This window comes from Chlorella variabilis, assembly GCF_000147415.1.
Source record: "Chlorella variabilis unplaced genomic scaffold CHLNCscaffold_9, whole genome shotgun sequence".
NCBI classification, from domain to species: Eukaryota; Viridiplantae; Chlorophyta; class Trebouxiophyceae; order Chlorellales; family Chlorellaceae; genus Chlorella; species Chlorella variabilis.
In genome coordinates this window covers 170,540-187,904 of record NW_005435079.1, presented here as the reverse complement: position 1 = coordinate 187,904, position 17,365 = coordinate 170,540, and the positions used below count along the sequence as shown (strand labels likewise).

At 65.5% G+C, this 17,365-nt stretch overlaps 7 protein-coding genes across 7 annotated transcripts; 4 read left to right on the top strand and 3 right to left on the bottom strand.

The window, feature by feature from the left end:
- Positions 1 to 106: 106 nt before the first annotated feature.
- CHLNCDRAFT_14100 (hypothetical protein) lies at positions 107 to 1,037 on the bottom strand (the record flags this gene model as incomplete). Its single annotated transcript, XM_005847826.1, has 4 exons — positions 107 to 230; positions 339 to 488; positions 645 to 744; positions 1,004 to 1,037. Coding segments are annotated over 4 exons (408 nt in total), but the record flags the coding sequence as incomplete, so codon positions are not given.
- A 601-nt stretch (positions 1,038 to 1,638) lies between these two features.
- Positions 1,639 to 3,628, top strand: CHLNCDRAFT_145243 (hypothetical protein; the record flags this gene model as incomplete). Its single annotated transcript, XM_005847986.1, has 6 exons — positions 1,639 to 1,738; positions 1,905 to 2,074; positions 2,215 to 2,265; positions 2,373 to 2,467; positions 2,630 to 2,817; positions 3,069 to 3,628. 6 exons carry the CDS (start codon positions 1,639 to 1,641, stop codon positions 3,626 to 3,628), a joined length of 1,164 nt encoding a protein of 387 aa, XP_005848048.1.
- A 713-nt stretch (positions 3,629 to 4,341) lies between these two features.
- On the top strand, positions 4,342 to 8,215 carry CHLNCDRAFT_145242 (heat shock protein 70B; the record flags this gene model as incomplete). Its single annotated transcript, XM_005847985.1, has 12 exons — positions 4,342 to 4,470; positions 4,691 to 4,837; positions 5,023 to 5,290; positions 5,472 to 5,582; positions 5,744 to 5,973; positions 6,153 to 6,347; positions 6,507 to 6,581; positions 6,718 to 6,822; positions 6,986 to 7,403; positions 7,569 to 7,744; positions 7,924 to 8,068; positions 8,184 to 8,215. 12 exons carry the CDS (start codon positions 4,342 to 4,344, stop codon positions 8,213 to 8,215), a joined length of 2,031 nt encoding a protein of 676 aa, XP_005848047.1.
- Positions 8,216 to 8,631: 416 nt separating this feature from the next.
- On the bottom strand, positions 8,632 to 9,615 carry CHLNCDRAFT_145241 (hypothetical protein; the record flags this gene model as incomplete). The annotated part of the gene is made up of 1 exon (XM_005847825.1): positions 8,632 to 9,615. The coding sequence occupies one exon, from the start codon at positions 9,613 to 9,615 to the stop codon at positions 8,632 to 8,634; it is 984 nt and encodes a 327-aa protein (XP_005847887.1).
- Positions 9,616 to 10,316: 701 nt separating this feature from the next.
- Positions 10,317 to 11,138, top strand: CHLNCDRAFT_13740 (hypothetical protein; the record flags this gene model as incomplete). The annotated part of the gene is made up of 3 exons (XM_005847984.1): positions 10,317 to 10,372; positions 10,601 to 10,841; positions 11,022 to 11,138. Coding segments are annotated over 3 exons (414 nt in total), but the record flags the coding sequence as incomplete, so codon positions are not given.
- Positions 11,139 to 12,583: 1,445 nt separating this feature from the next.
- On the top strand, positions 12,584 to 14,467 carry CHLNCDRAFT_35254 (hypothetical protein; the record flags this gene model as incomplete). Its single annotated transcript, XM_005847983.1, has 6 exons — positions 12,584 to 12,751; positions 12,852 to 12,900; positions 13,007 to 13,230; positions 13,455 to 13,589; positions 13,792 to 14,071; positions 14,195 to 14,467. 6 exons carry the CDS (start codon positions 12,584 to 12,586, stop codon positions 14,317 to 14,319), a joined length of 981 nt encoding a protein of 326 aa, XP_005848045.1. The 3' UTR covers positions 14,320 to 14,467.
- A 56-nt stretch (positions 14,468 to 14,523) lies between these two features.
- Positions 14,524 to 15,644, bottom strand: CHLNCDRAFT_145238 (hypothetical protein; the record flags this gene model as incomplete). The annotated part of the gene is made up of 4 exons (XM_005847824.1): positions 14,524 to 14,670; positions 14,831 to 14,935; positions 15,118 to 15,237; positions 15,405 to 15,644. The coding sequence occupies 4 exons, from the start codon at positions 15,642 to 15,644 to the stop codon at positions 14,524 to 14,526; spliced, it is 612 nt and encodes a 203-aa protein (XP_005847886.1).
- Positions 15,645 to 17,365: the final 1,721 nt, after the last annotated feature.

Below are 17,365 nucleotides of genomic sequence, written 5' to 3'. Positions count from 1 at the left end.
CGACATGTAATGCGCTCAAGTACAATTCTTGCAAAAAGGAGTGCAGCTGGGCAAGGCAAGGGCCATGTCCAGCATGTGAGGGTTGTGTGCTGCTGCGCAGCCATCAGATGTCCACAATCACAAACACCTCTGCATCCTCTGGCGTCTCGTTGATCTGCATCGCGCTGTAGGTGATGGCCTTCACCTCGGTGCCGCACACGTGGCGCTGGCGGTCAAACTTCTCGCCGTGCCTGCGGGGGAGGCAGCGGCAAGGTGGCGGTGAGGCAATGCCCACAACATGGGCTGGATGCTGCCAGGACGCGGCAAGCGCGGCTGCCATCCATCAGGCAGCGCCGCACCCCTCCGCCTTGATTTGCCAGGTTTGGCGGTCAAAGCTGGTGATGCGCAGCTGGCTGGGCACAAAGAACTCTGTTGAGAAGGAGAAGAGCAGCTCGTCCAGGAAGTTGAACAGCAGGGACTGCATGTCGTGGCCCTCTGCCTCGTACCGCCTGTGGTACGGTGGGTGGGTTAAGAGAGTGGTCAGGGTTTGGACATGACAGGTTGGAACCAGAGAACAGGGGCCGTAGCCCACACAGGTGGCACCTTCGCTGACCCAGCCACAAAGCTCCGCCCGGGCCTGGCGCCCGCCTGCCCTGCCACGCCACCTGGTGAGCGCGGGGTCGATGGCGATGCCCTTGAGTGGCGTCATGTAGTTGAACATGCACAGCGCCACGTTTTCAAATGCCTCTGTCAGCGTGGCGCCCCCTGCAGCAGTGTGGATGCCCAGGCAGGCAGGCAGGCAGGCAGGATCGTCTCGGCAGCGGCAGCAGCAACAAGGAGAGATGACGCGGTAAGGAGTGCAGTAACATCAGCTGGTGGCAGCCTGGTGGAATGACCGGCTTGGAGGTTGGAAACGAAACAGTAGGATATGCCCTGTACAGATGCAGACAAGACAAGTCCATTGCCGGCTTGTCCCCCAAACAGGCCCCAAGCAAGCATCGGCGCTGTCTGCAGCCAGGCTCACATGCGTGCAGCTGAACATCTGCGGTGTGGTCCAGGTCTGCAGGACAGGGCAAGGCAGGGGGCGGGTTGCGGTCCGAGGCATGTAGGGCGCATGATCTGCTGCTGTGCAATCTCTGGTGACAGCATGCAGCCATGGCGGTTCACCGTCATGGGAAGGGAGTGCAATAGGCGAGGGTGTCATGCAGTGGTCAGCACACAGCAGAATGGCCAGTAAGCTGCTCACACTCGAACTTGTGGCCCCGCACCGCGGCAGATCGGTATGCCGGCAGGTCGAGCTGCTGCGCTGGTCCAGGGGTGCCATCCTCCTCTGCTGCCTGCTGCTTTCCGTTTTGCTGCTGCTGCTTTTCAGGTGGCTGCTGCTGATTGCAGGGCTGCTGCTGATCATCCCCAGGCTGCTGCTGCTGATCCCCCTGCTGCTGCTGCTGCTGCTGCTGCTGCTCGCTGCAGACTTGCACTGCCGCCTCGGCTCCTGCTGCCGCCTCCGCTGCTATGCCCTGGGCTCCAGCCTGCTGCCCCTCAACCCCCCCTTCCACCAGCTTGGCTCTCTTCGAGGACCGTCCTCTTTGCCTGGGAGCCCGCTGCGGCAGTGCGGTGAAGTCGTCCATGTCCGGCTGCGTGCGGGCAACTGACAGCCTGATGGGAGGCCAGATCGACTGGATCGCAATGCACAACGCATGCATGGGCAGGATCGCCAAAGTCGTCGGGGAGGACCTGTACTGCGCCATGTACTTGAAATGTGGCCCAGGGCGTCCTCGACGCACCAGGCCGCTAGACCCTGTGTAGTGGGTACCACCAGTCACCGGCCACTCCCCGCAGCTCAGGGAGGTCCCGGGCGGCTCTTGGTGCGCAGCCAACCGTTTTCTGGCTGCCAGCCTTCTCCCGCGCTGTTCGCCCGCCCGCAGCCAAGCTGTCCATCACGTGTGAGCCGCTGGGCCCCAGCCCGGGCGGCCAGGCGCTCGACGTCAGCGGCCCGATGGCGCGGGAGGAGCCGGGCTGCGAGGTGGAGCCGGGCTCCGCAGCCAGCAGCAGCGGCGAGGAGTCCACATCCAGTGACCCCCTGTCCGACTACTTTGTCCGTCACAAGGCAAGCCCAGGCTGGTGCAGCGGCCGGCGACGTCCTGGCCTAGGCGCCCCCGCGCCGCCGGCACACGTGACCGTGGGTGGTTTGTTTGTCCTCCTTACCCCGCCCTTTCCCCTGCTTCCATGCTGCAGCTCACAAAACTAGACACCCTGGCAGGCCTGGCAGTGCGGTACAACGTCACGGTGAGCCAGACACACGTTTTGCGGCCCCGCCACTCAGTGGCCGCTTGCTTGCTTCTAGGCCTTCTGCCTGCCTTTCATGTTTCACTTCCATCTCAACTTTTCTGCAGGTCTCTGACATCAAGCGCGCCAACGGCCTCCTAGCAGACACAGCCATGTTTGGGAAAGACACGCTGCTGATACCCACGCGGCCGCTGCCAGTCGGGTGCGCTCATGTCAGCGCCGGTGGCAGGCTGCAGCAGTGCCAAGCGCCATTGCCCAAGCGTGCTTGTCGCCTGCGGGTCGGCCCTGCCATGGGGAGCAGGTGGGAAGGCCAGCGGTACCTGTTTCCTGCCGCCCATGTGCTGCCCCATGCCTGGCGCTGCAGGCCCGAGTACTCGACATGGGCGGGCATGATTGTGACGCACTATGGGCGGCTGGGGCCCAGCGACGACTCTGTGGGCACACCCAGCGACTCGCCCTATGCCCACTTCTCCCGCACGCGGGCCATGCAGCAGCTGCGCGGCTACTACAGCACCGGGCCCAGCAGGTCGCAGTCGCCGCAGTATGGCTCAGGTGCGGGGCGGGGCAGGGAGGAGCGGCGGTGGCAGAAGTCCTGCCAGCAAAGCATCCATGCATGGAGCATGCAGTTTGCCAGAACCACAGTGGACTGTTGTTTCCATGCCAGGCTGGTGCTTGCACAGAATGCGACATGCTAGCGGGGCCAGATTAAACAATTTGGCATTCCAGTCTATGCACTTTTCCATCGCTGCCAGCCAGACCTGACTGTTCCTCTTTTGCATCACACCCTGCCCGCCTGTGTGCAGGCGCCGAGGATGGCGACCGGCACCACCTGTTTGCCGGCAGCGGGTTGCGCGGCAGCGGCAGCGTCAGCGACTGGGGGGCTGCTGGGGGGCAGCCGCAGGTTGTGGAGCTGATGGAGCGGCACAGCGTCAGCGCCTCTGCGCACTACATAGAGGAGCGGCTGCGAAGGCGCGGCCGCGGCGACTCGCAGCAGGACGACGATGCTCCTGCAGGCAGCGGCGGTGCAGCATCCAGCAGCAGCGGCGGCGGGTTTTCCATGTTCAACCGCCAGCCGCTGTTCCCGGCGGCCAGCGCGGCGCAGGCGCAAGCGCAGGCGACTGCGCTGGCCAATGCGGGCGGGCGCCAGCTGCGGCACTGGAAGGACTCGTTGCTGCAGAAGCTGAAGAAGGTTGCCAGCCAGCCGGCACTGGCTGTGCCCGGCGGCGCGGCCACGGGGTTGCAGCAACCAGGCCAGGCGGCGGTAGCATCAGCGGCGCCTCTTCTGGCGGGCGGTGACACCCGGCAAGATCGGGCCCCCATGCGGCAGCGATTGGCGTCCAGCGATTCGCGCAAAGCTGACTGATGTAGCCCCCCAATAGTTGCGCGAAAGTTTTTGAGTGTTGACCTTTCATTTCCCTCTTTGCTCTGCTCTCCTGCCGCTCTTCTGCATCCAATCTTTTGCTTCTGTTTCCCTGCTCCCCATCCTGCCCCCGCCGCTCCCCTACCGTCCTTCCAGCAGCACCACCGCCTGTGTGCTGCACCTTTCTCCCCGGCTTTGTGAACTGTAAATGACTGGGCAGAGAACGACGGATGGAGCACAGCACACCCAGGTGCAGGTGGATGTAGTGTGCGACCATCTGAATGGTTACTGCCCGCGAGAAGCGGGCGAGCACCAGTATGTGCAGGCGCCGGATTGGCGGCAACCATGACGCTCCACTGTCAGAGCAGCCTGTGTGGCTCTAGCTGCTTCCACATGCTCCCCTACAGTGTGTGTGCTTCCTGTCCTTGTCTGCATCCTTCCAACCCACATGCCTAACTGCATGCCCAACACCAGAACGCCCCAAGATCCGTCCTTTCCGTCTGCTAGCATGCACATGACCTTCCAGCAGCTACTAGAGAATGCCGGACGGAGGGGCTTGCCCATGTGGAAGGTTTCCATCCTTGCCACGTTGGGCGGCTCGAGAAGAGTCGAGGCCTTGGGCTGCAACTCCCTCTTCACACCTGCCGCTCCATTCCCTCACACTTGTTTCGCAACTTTAGACATAATTCACACACAACATGGCTAGCACAGCGGCTATGCAGAGCACATTCACCGGCACCCGCCTGGGGAAGGCCCGCCTCAGCGGCGCCCCAGTGAGCGCTCGTGCAGCACCACTGCGGTCTGGAGCGGGGCGCAGGGGGGCTCTGGTGGTGAAGGCTGAGAAGGTGGGTGCATCAGCCATGGCAGCCATCACGCGCTCGCCACAGGCGCTGCAGCCACCCCCACCCAGCCACTGTGCATTTTGGCCATTGGCAGCGACCGCGAGGCCAGCCTGCCGGTCAGGAACGGGGCTCGTGTGGTGGAGCTGACTGGGCAGTGGCGGCGGCGGCCGCACACCACCGCACCTCACTCCACATGCATGCTCTGCCTTCTTGCATGCTGCAGGTGGTGGGCATTGACCTGGGCACCACCAACTCGGCGGTGGCAGCGATGGAGGGCGGCAAGCCCACCATCATCACCAACGCCGAGGGTGGCCGCACCACCCCCTCCGTCGTTGCCTTCACCAAGACTGGCGACCGCCTTGTGGGCCAGGTGTGTGTGGGAGCTGTGCCAGACAGCAGCTGCCTGCCAGCTTTCAAGGCTGCCACGGTCGCGGCAGGGTGCCAGGCCAGCAACCCCTGCGGTGGGGCTTCCCGTCCGTCCCATCCCGTTTGTGCACCTGCCAACGCACGTCCCTCACTCCCCTCCCCTGCTCACGCCGGCGCCGCCCACCGCAGATCGCCAAGCGCCAGGCGGTGGTCAACCCCGAGAACACTTTCTTCTCCGTGAAGCGCTTCATCGGGCGCAAGATGGGGGAGGTGCAGGAGGAGAGCAAGCAGGTGCCGTACCGCGTGCTCGCCGACGGCAACGGCAACGTCAAGATTGCGTCGAGCCACGCCAACAAGGAGTTTGCGCCCGAGGAGATCTCCGCCATCGTGCTGCGCAAGCTGAGCGAGGATGCCGCCAAGTTCCTGAATGACTCCGTCACCAAGGCCGTCATCACGGGTGGGTGGGTGGGCCGCGCTGGCTCAGGCACGCCAGCCAGCCAGCCAGCCAGCCGAGAGGGAGCCGTTGCAGGGCTCGCAGGCCCAGCCTGCACAGCACGTGGCGGGCGAGGCGGCAGGCGCGTGTGTCCACCCCCGCCAACCCCTTTTTCCTGCCCCTCGTCCTGCTCCTGCCCCTGCAGTGCCCGCCTACTTCAACGACTCGCAGCGTCAGGCCACCAAGGACGCCGGCAAGATTGGCGGGCTGGAAGTGCTGCGCATCATCAACGAGCCCACCGCCGCCTCCCTGGCATGTGAGCGCCCCGCAGCCAGCCCCGCTCTTGCACGCTCTTCCTCCCAGCAGATGCGCGGGTTGGGACGGGCGTGGGCTGCCGCTCTCCCGTCCCATCCACCTGCGCGCGTGTCCGAAGCCGGCACCTCACTCTCCGGTGTTGCCTGCCTGCGCCCTGTGCAGACGGTCTGGACAAGAAGAGCAACGAGACGATCCTGGTGTTTGACCTGGGCGGCGGCACCTTTGACGTGTCTGTGCTGGAGGTGGGCGACGGCGTGTTTGAGGTGCTGTCCACCAGCGGCGACACCCACCTGGGCGGCGACGACTTCGACAAGCGCATCGTGGACTGGCTGGCGGAGGACTTCCAGAAGGCAGAGGGGCTGGACCTGCGCAAGGACCGCCAGGCGCTGCAGGTGCGGCCGTGTGGAGCGGAAGGAGGGGGGGCAGCGGGGGCAGGCATGTTGGGGCTGGCCTCTGGGCTGGGGCTGCTGAGTTGGTGGCAGGCTGCCGCAGCAGTGGCCCCCAAGGGCTTTTGGTGTGTGCCTCGGTTTTCAAGCGCGCCCTCCCGCATCTGCCCCCGACCCCGCCGCAGCGCCTGATGGAGGCCGCGGAGAAGGCCAAGATTGAGCTGTCTGCCACCCCCCAGACCGGCATCTCCCTGCCCTTCATCACCGCCACCGCCGACGGCCCCAAGCACATTGATGCCCAGCTGTCGCGCTCCAAGTTTGAGCAGCTGTGCTCCGACCTGCTGGAGCGCTGCCGCGTGCCGGTGGAGCAGGCGCTCAAGGTGGGGCTGCAGGCGGTGGGGCAGGCAGGGTGGGCAGATGGCCTGGTCTGTTGCTGCCCTGGGCCTCCTCCCTGGGCCTCCTCCCGTGATGCTCGTCGCGCCCCTGCCTCCCCTCCTGGTCTCCCCACACCCCACACACCTCTGCCTGCCTCCCTGCAGGACGCCAAGCTCAAGTACGAGGACATTGATGAGGTCATCCTGGTGGGAGGCTCCACCCGCATCCCCGCAGTCATTGTGAGCGCGGGGGCTGGCGGGGCGTGGCTGCGCGCCCGCCACGCGTCCTGCTGCTCTGTGTGCCGTGCCTGCCCAGTGCCCCGGTGTGTTTGGCCTGCTGCTGACCCCCCCGGCCTGCGTGCGTCTTGCCCTGCAGGAGCTGGTGGAGAAGATCAGCCACAAGAAGCCCAACGTGACGGTCAACCCGGATGAGGTGGTGGCGCTGGGCGCGGCGGTGCAGGGCGGCGTGCTGGCGGGCGAGGTGAGCTGCCGGGTCGAGCGCGCGTGCATGCAGCCAGCCGATACCGGCGCCTGCTGCCGGTCCCTCCTGGCCCTCGGTGCCGGCTGCTGCGCATGCCGTGCCCCTGCCGCTCACCGGTGCCCCTCCCCACCCGCCCCCGCGCCCCCGCCTCCTCCCCTTGCAGGTCAGCGACATTGTGCTGCTGGACGTGACGCCGCTGTCGCTGGGCCTGGAGACGCTGGGCGGCGTGGCCACCAAGGTCATCCCGCGCAACACCACGCTGCCCACCTCCAAGAACGAGATCTTCTCCACCGCCGCCGACGGCCAGACGAGCGTGGAGATCAACGTGCTGCAGGGCGAGCGCGAGTTTGCGCGGGACAACAAGTCGCTGGGCACCTTCCGCCTGGACGGCATCCCGCCCGCGCCGCGCGGCGTGCCCCAGGTGGAGGTGCGCTTTGACATCGACGCCAACGGCATCCTCAGCGTCACCGCCACCGACAAGGGCACGGGCAAGAAGCAGGACATCAAGATCACGGGCGCCTCCACGCTGCCCTCGGACGAGGTGGACCGCATGGTCAAGGACGCCGAGAAGAACGCAGAGGGTGGGTGGGGGCGGCGGCCTGCCTGGCTGGCTGCGCTGGCAAGGGAGCCGGGGGGCAGGGAAGGGGCAGGGGTGCCTTGCAACCTCGGGGCCTCGCAGCTGCAGCTGGCCCTAGCTGCGCTCTCCTCACGCCTGCCCGCCTGCCCCTGCCCGCCTGCCCCTGCAGAGGACCGCAAGGCGCGCGAGCTGATTGACACCAAGAACCAGGCGGACAGCCAGGTGTACCAGACGGAGAAGCAGCTCAAGGAGTTTGCGGACAAGGTGCCCGAGGAGGTGAAGGGCAAGGTGGAGGCCAAGCTGGCGGCGCTCAAGGAGGCCATCCCCTCCGACGACGTGCCCAAGGTGGGGCGCGGGGGCAGCTGCTGGGCGGACTCGAGAGTGTGTGTGGGGGCGTGTGATGAATCGGCGCGGCAGGGATGTGGCTGAGTCGGCGCAGGAGGGCCGGCTGTGCATTGCGTGCCATGCCCTGCATCCCCTCTGGCGCTGAGCCCCTCCCCGCTGCCCCTGCACACGGTCTGCAGATCAAGGAGGCCATGGAGGAGCTGCAGAAGGAGGTGATGACGCTGGGCCAGGCCGTGTACGGCCAGCAGCAGGCGGGCGGCGCGGCGCCTGGCGGCGAGGACGCCGGCAGCAGCAGCGGCCCCAAGGGCGACGACGTGATCGACGGTGAGGGAGCCGGGCAGGGCGCAGCTGCTGCAATGCCTGGGGAGCCCGGCGGCGCCACCCACTAGTGTTGACCTCACCCTTTTGCATGCTGCACCCTCACCCTTCCCGCCTGCAGCCGAGTTCACCGACTCCCCCAAGGACAAGTGAGCGCAGCCCTCCCCAAATCAGCAGGGCATGTCGTGCTTGCGGCACCTCATCCAGCCCTCTCCATGCGAGGCGGCGGCAGCGCGGCCCCCAGCTCAGCCTACGGCCAACCAACCATCTCCTGGCCACCTGTGGCTTTTCTACGCCTCCTGCCGCCTGCACCTTTTTGCTGCGCGAATGAGAGAGTGTGTTTGTGCCGCTTCCCTGCGGTTTCCTCCACCTGTCCGTTTGTTTCCTGTTGTGGGCACTCCCCGGCCCGCCTCTCACACTGCTGTTTGTGCTCCAATCAGACTCTTCTCTTGCTATGACCAAATTTCATTAGGCAGATCCCCATTAGGCGTACAGGCCGTTCCTGATCTTGACACACTGTAACACGGCCATCCAACAACAGACGTAGGCGGCACAATCCTGGCAGGGTGTCATTGCCGCTTCTTGCTGGGAACAGCAGCGTCTTCAGCAGGCTCCTGCTGCCGCTGGCGCTTCCTCTTGACTGCACCAGGACTTGGCTGCTCGCCGCGCTGCTGCTTTGCTCGCTGCTGCTTGTTGGTCGTCGCTGCGGGGCGCCTGCTGCCCGGTGCTGCTGCGCCACTCAAACGGGTCGTTGCCTGTTGCTGCTGCTGCTGCTGCTGCTGCTGCTGCTGCTGCTGCTGCTGCTGTATTTCTCGCAAGAAGCGTTGCACCTGGTCGCACACTGCTGCCAGCGCCTGCTGGCTCTTGGCGCCGCCATCCTTGCCGCCAATCTTGAGGCCGTGGTCGCCGCCTTGCACGGTGTGCTGCCGCCAGCTGGCGCTGTGCAGGCGTGCCAGCGCCGCGTCCCACTGCTGCTGCTGGCTAAAGGGGTCATTCGTTCCCCGCACCAGCAGCACAGGCTGATTTACTTGTATCAGCAGCTCATCCCTTAGCTGCTGAGGCTTGCCAGGCGGGTGCAGCGGGTAGGACAGGAGTACCACGGCAGCAACCTGCTGCGGGTCTTGACTGGCCAGCGAGCAAGCCACGCGGCTGCCCATGGAGTGCCCTGCAACGATCCAGCGGTCGATGCCCTCCAGCCCCGGCAAGGAACGGGCCTGCGACAGCACGGCCTGCACCAGGTCCGCACGGTCAGTCGCTTCCATGAAGAGAGAAAAGCTCCAGCTGCTTCCATCCAGGCGCACCTTGGTCACATCGATGCGGTGCTGGAGGTTTCCCCCGCGCGCAGTGAAGCGGAGGCAGGGCAGGCCCGCTGCTGCGCACGCCGCAGCCACGGCGGGCAGGTGGCCGCTGTCCTTCGTCCCGCCTGCGCCGTGAAGCAGGCACACCGCTGTGTTTGCTGCTGCTGCTGCCGGAAGCATCAGGTATGTGTAGGAGACCTGCTTGGTTTTTGTAGAAGCCAGCTGCACCTCGAGGTGCCCGTGGTGCTCCTCCATCGCATGTGGTCTTGAGTGGGACCCACAGTCGTGGAGGCTCCACAGACATCATCTGTGATCAACGATGGACAAATGGAGGAGGAGGAAGGATGTCCTGCGCCAGCTCGGCACCCAGGTTGGAGAGGAAGTGATCTGGCCCTGCTTTAGAGCATCTGAGGCTGCTGGCTAGCATCTGGCAGTCTGGGAGTAGTTGGCGTCCCCATCCGCTTGCGGCAGTGCTGGCGCAGCACGAAAACGAAACGGCGGGGCTAAACCCTCAACCCATCCCGCCCCACCGCTCCACTTTTGAGCCAGGAGGTCTTGGAGCGCCCTGCCAAGGGCAACCTTGAGCTCTACTTCATTTATGCTCGCCAAGATGCGCCATTTAACTTCCTGGAGCGTCTTGCGGCCCGCAGCCAGTGCTGCTGGTGATGCTGGGGCGCAGCGCAGTAGAGGGCAGCGCAACGGGCAGCGTAGGTGAGGAGATACACTTGACCCTCTCTGATCAGCTTGGTGCGTGTTCTGCAGGCGAAATCGAAATGACCGCGGCCTGCCCTGCCTGCAGGCTGGCGCCGGGGCAGAGGAGCAGGCTGGGCGTGGAGCGGGGGGTCAGCAGCTCCAGCTCCGCCGCCGCCGCGCAGCCTGCGGCGGCGCCCGAACCCGACCCGTGTGCCGACCCCGCCAGCACCCAGCATCGCAGCATCAGCGTGCTCAACCGCTACCGCGCCCTGCTGCTGGATAGCACCTATAGACCCGTGGGAGTGGCCAACTGGCAGCGGTGAGGCTGCTGCGTGGGTGGGCTGCGGCGACCGGGCTGGCGCTGGCGCGGCTGGCAGCGGCGGCCTGCCTGCCGCCGGGGGCTAGCTGCAGCCTTGGGGGCCACATGGCCGCGCATGTCATGGTCGCATGCCGCTAGTCTGGCAAGGCTGAGGCCAGAAGCATCCCGCCTGGCATTCTTGCCAACCGCTAACCTCCACGCCCCGCCTGCCTGCCGCTCGCCTTGCAGCGCCATCTGCCTGGACCTGATGGACAAGGCGGATGTGCTGGAGTACTACGAGCAGAGCGTGCGCAGCGTGCAGCTGGAGTACTTCCTGCCCGCCGTGCTGCGGGTGCGGCGCCACCGCGGCACCTCGCGCCACACGCAAGTGGTCACGCTCAACCGCGCCAACGTCATGCTGCGGGACCGCTACTCCTGCCAGTACTGCGGCTCCAGCCGGGAGCTCACCATCGACCACGTGGTGCCACAGGTGGGATCGGGGCAGGGTGGGGGGGCGGCTGGGGTAGCTGCTTGGACCTGGTGCGGCTGCATGTGTTGGTGCCTCACCCCTGTGCCTGGGCGACATTTGGTTGCTTTGTATTCCAAGCTGGCTGCTGAGATGCCCGCCTGTCTGCCCGCCTACCCTGCCGTTCGTCCTGCTGTCCCGCAGAGCAAGGGAGGCGGCAACACATGGTCCAACCTTGTGGCCTGCTGCGCCTCGTGCAACAGCAAGAAGGGCGACAAGTCCCTGGAGCAGCTGCGCTGGAAGCTGCGCCAGCAGCCCAAGGTGGGGCTGGGCCTTGGCGGGTGGAAAGCAGTCGCCTTTGGTGCGGCGTGCTCAGGTGGCAAATTTGGTCGCGTGCTCCTCCCTGCGCAGGAGCCCTCCATGCACGAGATGGAGTTTGTGCTGTCCATGCTGCTGGGCTCCACCAACCAGGACCTCCTGCCGCCAGAGTGGCAGGTGCGGGGCGGGGGACAGGGCTGTAGTCGCAGGCGGTCGCTGGCTGGCGGGCTCTTGGCTCCAAGGTTGAAGCAGCACCTGACTCCTTCCTTCCGTTCTTCTTTGTCGCAGGCCTACATCGTGCCGTTCACCCGTAGCAAGAAGAAAAAGAAGCACGCAAGCTGACCGGCCACTGGCCTGCTCGTTCTCCCTGCACTCTGCTGCAGACGATGCTGGGAAGCTGGACCACCGACTGTTTCAACGCCTCCTTTTGGCCCCCCTTGGCCGCTCCAGCGGGCCGCCTTGTATTTTATTGCATGCCCTTGATGCGCGTTTCCTGTGCCTCAATTCTCTCACTGCAAACTCCCTAGTGCCCTTGCCGCACTGCCCAGAACCATGTTGCTTGCTCGGCGCCATGGCTGTGCCCAACGCGCCGCCGCTGGCCACTGTTCACTTCCTTCTGTATGCGCTTCTCAGCTGGCTGCGCCCAGCAGCTGCCCCTAGCCCCCGTTCCCTGCCCTAACCTCTCTTCTGACGCTCTCCTGATTGCTGGCCACCGGGCAAGCCGCCTGCTGCACGCCATGTACCAGAGCCTCTCTTTGTTGTATGTGTACACCACCATTTTGCGTGCGCCTCCAGCCAGCTTGGCCTCCTCACCTTCTCATTTTGTGCCTGCACCCATCTGCCAGCTCCTCTGCGCCTCAAATCCAGCGCCTGTCAGCCGCGACCAGATTTTGTTGCCGCCAGTCGCCCAGCAATCGGCATGGACCTGCATCTCATGCACCAAACACACCATTTTCGTAACAACCTAGTATCCATCATCGTTTGAAGGGTAGGATAGAGGCGCGGCATCATTGGCGCATGCCAGGTGGCGCCGCACATTATGTGAGCCCCACAAGAAGGACAGACTGCCAGCAGACGTATGGCTCTGAGCTTGCTCTCTTATAGAGGTTTACCAGCTCAATCATACCGTCTCAGTGTGCGTAGGGTTGTCGAGTGAGTCTCGAGCATTCTGCACTGTTTTCGCTGCGCAGCACTGCTCCGCCAGATCAGAGATAGAGCGGAGATCTGAGGAATTGATCAATCCACGGTGAGCGCTCTCCGACACTGAGAGGAGAGGAGGCGGAGCGGGTCCGCCGCCATACCGCATTGAGTGCGACCGGGCAGGGGAGGCATAGTGTCCAGCCTCAGGCCAGGGGCCTTTTCATCACTGCATCGAGCCCCACCTGCCCACCTTGCTGTATTGGATCCCAGTCCTCCCCTGTGCAGCGTGACGCCCCCAAGCCGCCGCCATGCCCCTCGCTACCCGCAAGCTGGGCAGCCAGGGGTGCCAGGCTTCCGCCATCGGGCTGGGCTGCATGTCGCTGGTGCCGGGCGGCGGCTTCTACGACCCAGAGGGTCTCACAGAGGAGGCAGCAGTGTCGGTCATCCACCGGGCGCTGGACCTTGGGATCACGCTGGTGGGTGGGAGCCAGCTGGCCTGCCTGGGATTGATGCATGGGCCCGGGAGGGCTTGAAAAGTTGCTGACCTCTGCCCCGCCACGCCTCCCTGGCTGGCAGTTCAACACTAGTGATCTGTACGGCCCTTTCACCGGTGAAGAGGTGCTGGGTGAGTGAGGGGCAATACAGCACATGCACACCTAACACTGGGCCAACCTGCTGCCGTCCTCGGATCAACCATCCAGCCGCTGAATGCGGCCCGCCGCATGCCGCAGGCAAGGCGCTCAAGGGGCGGCGCCAGGGGGTGGTGGTGGCCACCAAGTGGGGCCCCATGTTCACAGAGGGCGGCCAGCTGGTCATGGACGGCTCCCCGCAGAATGCGCGGCGGTGCGTGGAGGGGTCCCTGCGCCGCCTGCAGCTGGACTGCATAGACCTGTTCACGATGAGGGGGGCGGTGGACCCCAAGGTGCCTCTGGAGGAAACAATGCAGGAGCTCAAGGTGGGGCTGCTGCTGCGCTGGCGGTGTGTGTGTGCCGAGTGTGGATGCGGGGGCTGTGTGTGTGGGGGTGAGTGGGTGTGGGTGTGACTGTGGTGAGGGAGGCGGGCTGAGACGTGGATCCCTGCATGGCAAGAGACATGCACTGTGGCACTGTTGCCTGCTCCGCCGGCCTTGCCCCGACTGATATGGCTGAGAGGGGCTGCCCCTCCTCCTGTTATGTGCAGGCGCTGGTGAGCGAGGGCAAGGTGCGGCACCTGGGGTTGAGCGAGGTGTCTGCGGAAGAGGTGCGCGCCGCCCATGCCATCCACCCCATCAGCGCGGTGGAGCTGGAGTGGAGCCTGTTCACGCGGGATGCTGAGGTGCGGCATGCCTGGCGGTGCAATGCAGGGGGGTGCAATTGGGGAGGCTTGGGGGCAGGTGGTTGGCAGCAGCGGCCCCGGGGCGACCCAGCAGCATGCGTGGAAGCTACCACCCACCTGCCTGACCCGAGGGAGCTTTCTTGCCAGTAGACGCTGAGCACCGTCCTCTTGCCCGCCGAGGCTGCTCTGCCCGGCACCGCAGCGCGACATGGTCCCCACCCTGCGGGAGCTGGGCATCGGTATCATGGCCTACAGCCCGCTGGGGCGAGGCCTGCTAGCCGGCCGCTTCTCCTCGCCAGGCGACCTCGGGGAGAAGGACTTCCGGCGCTGGGGGCAGCCGCGGTTTGCTGGGGAGGCCTTTGAGGCCAACCAGCGCCTGGCGGCCCAGGTGGCGGCGCTGGCTGACAAGAAGGGCTGCACTCCTGCTCAGCTGGCGCTGGCCTGGCTGCTTGCGCAGGGCGAGGACGTCATCCCCATCCCAGGTGGCCCGCTCTGGGGGCAGGGCCTGTCCGCCTGTGCCTGCGTGCAGACATTGAGTTTGGCCTGCCCTGCGCACGCTGTCCTCACCTTGTTGCCTGCCTGCCCGCCTGGCCGCTGCTGTGCAGGAACCAAGAGCGCTGCACGCTTGGAGGAGAATGTGGCTGCGGTGGCGGTCCAGCTGTCGCCGGCTGAGCTGGCCGAGGTGGAGGCGGCGGTGCCAGCGGATGCGGTGGTGGGCAGCCGCTACTAGTGGCCTGGGGTTCAAAACTCGCCATGATTAGATGTTACTTTACGAACAATCGAAGAGGTGCCTCCAAATTTGCTGACAATGAATTAGCCACGTAGGCGGTGCATGAAAACATTCGGGAGGGAAAAGATCTGAAACAGCAAGTGCTGGCTAGATATACAGAGGGATGGGTGAGGCGATGGCGCTCCGCTGGGCGCCACCGACCCTTCACTCCTGCTGGGCGCCCGCCGCCTCCGTCTCTCCCGCCTTGTCCTTGACCCAGCGGGAGCCCATCAGGGGGTCCACGTCCTTGCCCATGATGTGCCCGCTGGGGCCCTTCCAGTCGTTGCTGCCCAGGCTGTATCCCCAGTCGCTCTGCAGGGCGGGCGCAGGAGGTGTGTGTGTGTGTGTGATGCGGCTGGGAACACATCAGGTGCATGGCGGGGGCAGCTGGCAGCATTCCTGTCCCCTGCCACCATGCATGCGCAGCATCCAAGCATCCAAGTGGCACCGCTCACAGCAGCGGGGGCCGCACCTGCGTCTCGATGCGCACGACATCGCTGACAGGGCGCGCCATGCACATCAGGGTGAGCCCGTTGGCCACCTCCTCCTCTGTCAGCACAAACGACAGGTCAGCAATCTGCAGCACAGCGGAGCGGGGAGGCGGCGGTCAGCGACAGCAGGCAGCCCAGCCACCTGCTACACCGCGCGAAGCTGGAGGCAGCCCAGCCACCCGCCAAACCACTCAGCGCAAGAGACAACCCAGCTCGCCCGCCTGGCCGGCCGGCCGCCTGCGCCACGCGGTGCGGGCGCCCTGCTCACGTCGCTTTGGTCCACATCACCCGCCGACACGCGGCCCACGCAGCAGCCGCAGATGCCTCCCTTGCAGGTGAAGGGCAGCTCCAGCCCCGCATCCAGCCCCACGTCAAGGATGTAGCCACCCTGAGGCAGGGAGGGAGGCAGGGAGGGAGGCAGGGGTTGAGGCTGGGCAGGTGGCAAGGGCCAGTGCAGAGCAGCCTGAGCAGCAGGCGGATTGCGCGGCAAGCACGCCAACACAAGAAGCAGCTCGTGGCATGCTGTCCGCATGCTCGCACCAGCCCACGCCGCACCTTCGGGCACTCCACCTCCACCTCGGTGCCATTCACGCCCAGAAACACGACTGTCGCGGTGCCCTCAATCTCATCCATTTTGTCTGTGCGCTCGCTGACCTTGTCGCGGCAGAAGCCGACGTCGGCATGTGCAACCAGGCCCGCGCCGCGCTGCTGCTGCCGCCGCCGCTGCGGGCGGCCGCCTGCTGCTGGCGGGGCGCCGGCGCTGAATGTCGCCGGTCGCGCGCTGATTGCCTGCATGCTAGCTGCAAGAGTGTGCTGTTATGCTGCTGCGGGTGTCTGGGGGGGCGGAAAAGCTCGCCCGCGGGAGACAACACGGGGGCCACGGGTTGGAGGGCGGCAGGGGGTTCCAACAAACTATAGGCAGCTCAGTAAAGCGAGTGAGCACTGCAAGAGCTGAGCAGTCGAGCATGGGTAGGGATAAGCTGAGCCATCCTGCTGTGGAGCGCAGCAGGCAAAAGGTTTGCTGTTCCCACTGCTGCTGTAATTGCAACGACAGGAGAGTCGAAGTCCCTGCAGGCAACACCAGAGCCAGCCTCCAACATGCAGTCTCTCGGTCACGCAGTTCCTCAGTGCTGTCGCAAGCCTTTCCCTACGGCGGGGCGGGCAGCAGCGCCAGTCAGCAGGCGAGATGCGCCTCATAGCCGGCCGCTGCAAGTAGCCCGGGCGCAGTCTGACGAGGAGCGGGCGGCGGCGCTCAAGGCGGCGATGGAGCAGGCGCAGTCAAACCCAGAGGTGCCTGCGTGCAGGGGTGGCTGTGGGCTGGCTGTGCATGATGCAGTGGCCACGGGGTCATTGAGCAAGCTTGGCAAACATTTATCTCAATGCCAACAAGCTCCCCTGTCCTCCTTCTGCCTTCCGCTGCACACCGCACCAAAGTAGTCGGCTGTTCCTCACACCGCCCTGGCTGAGCTTGCACGGTGCAGATGGCTGCCAAGATGAAGCAGATGGAGGAGGTGATGTCCAACCCCGCAATGCAGGCGCAGATGGGATCCATGATGTGAGGCCAGGGGCAGGCTGCGTGTGGAGGGCTCACAGCTCCGAGCCATGTGCCTTGGTGGGCGCTTTGGCCGCCCCTCTCACATACCCCCTCTGTGCCCTTCCGCCCCGCAGGTCTGCCATGAGCAACCCAAACTTCATGCAGAAAATGGCGGAGCTGAGGTCCGGTTGCTGGGCCTCGGCGGCAGGCCCACTGCCATGGCGCCCCTGCCGGGCCCATCGCCCCCCCGCCTCCCGCCGTGCGTGTCGTCGCCCACGCCGCCCTCTTCCTGGCACTCTCCCCGCAGGGAGGACCCCGAGCTGAAGCCGCTGTTTGAAGAGATCAAGGCGGGGGGCATGCCGGCGATGATGAAGGCGATGAACGATCCCACCTTCCTTGCGGTACGGCAGCCTACTGTACCGTGCCGTTTGCCACGCTGCTCGACTCCCAGCCAGACTGTTTGTGTGCCTGAATGATATGATATGAATAAATCTCCTTGTGCACCACCTCCATTGCAGAAAATCGGGGAGAAGATGGGAGACATCGACCCGTCGGTGCTGACGGGCGGCGCCCCCGCTGCCGCGGTGCCTCCCCCGCCGCCAGAGGTCAACAACATCTTGGACGCAGCCAAGTGAGCTGCCGGCGTTTGCAAGCAGAGCTGGGAGTGGGGGAGCGCTGCAGGGCACGGCAGCCCTGCCGCCATGGAACGCTCCTCCCTGGGCTGCGCCCCACCGACCCACCCCTCTGCATCTCCCGCTGCCCGCTGCGCTCCCCCGCCCCAAGCAGGCATGGCGACCTGGAGGCGATTGAGGACTACATGGCCATCGGCAAGGGGGACCTCAAGGACGGCGAGCAGCGCACAGCCCTGCACTATGCCGTGGCGTACGACCGCGCGCCCGCGGTGCAGGCGCTGCTGGACAACGGCGCCGACACGTCGGCGGGCGACAAGGCCGGCAACACGGCGCTGCACTATGCCGCGGGG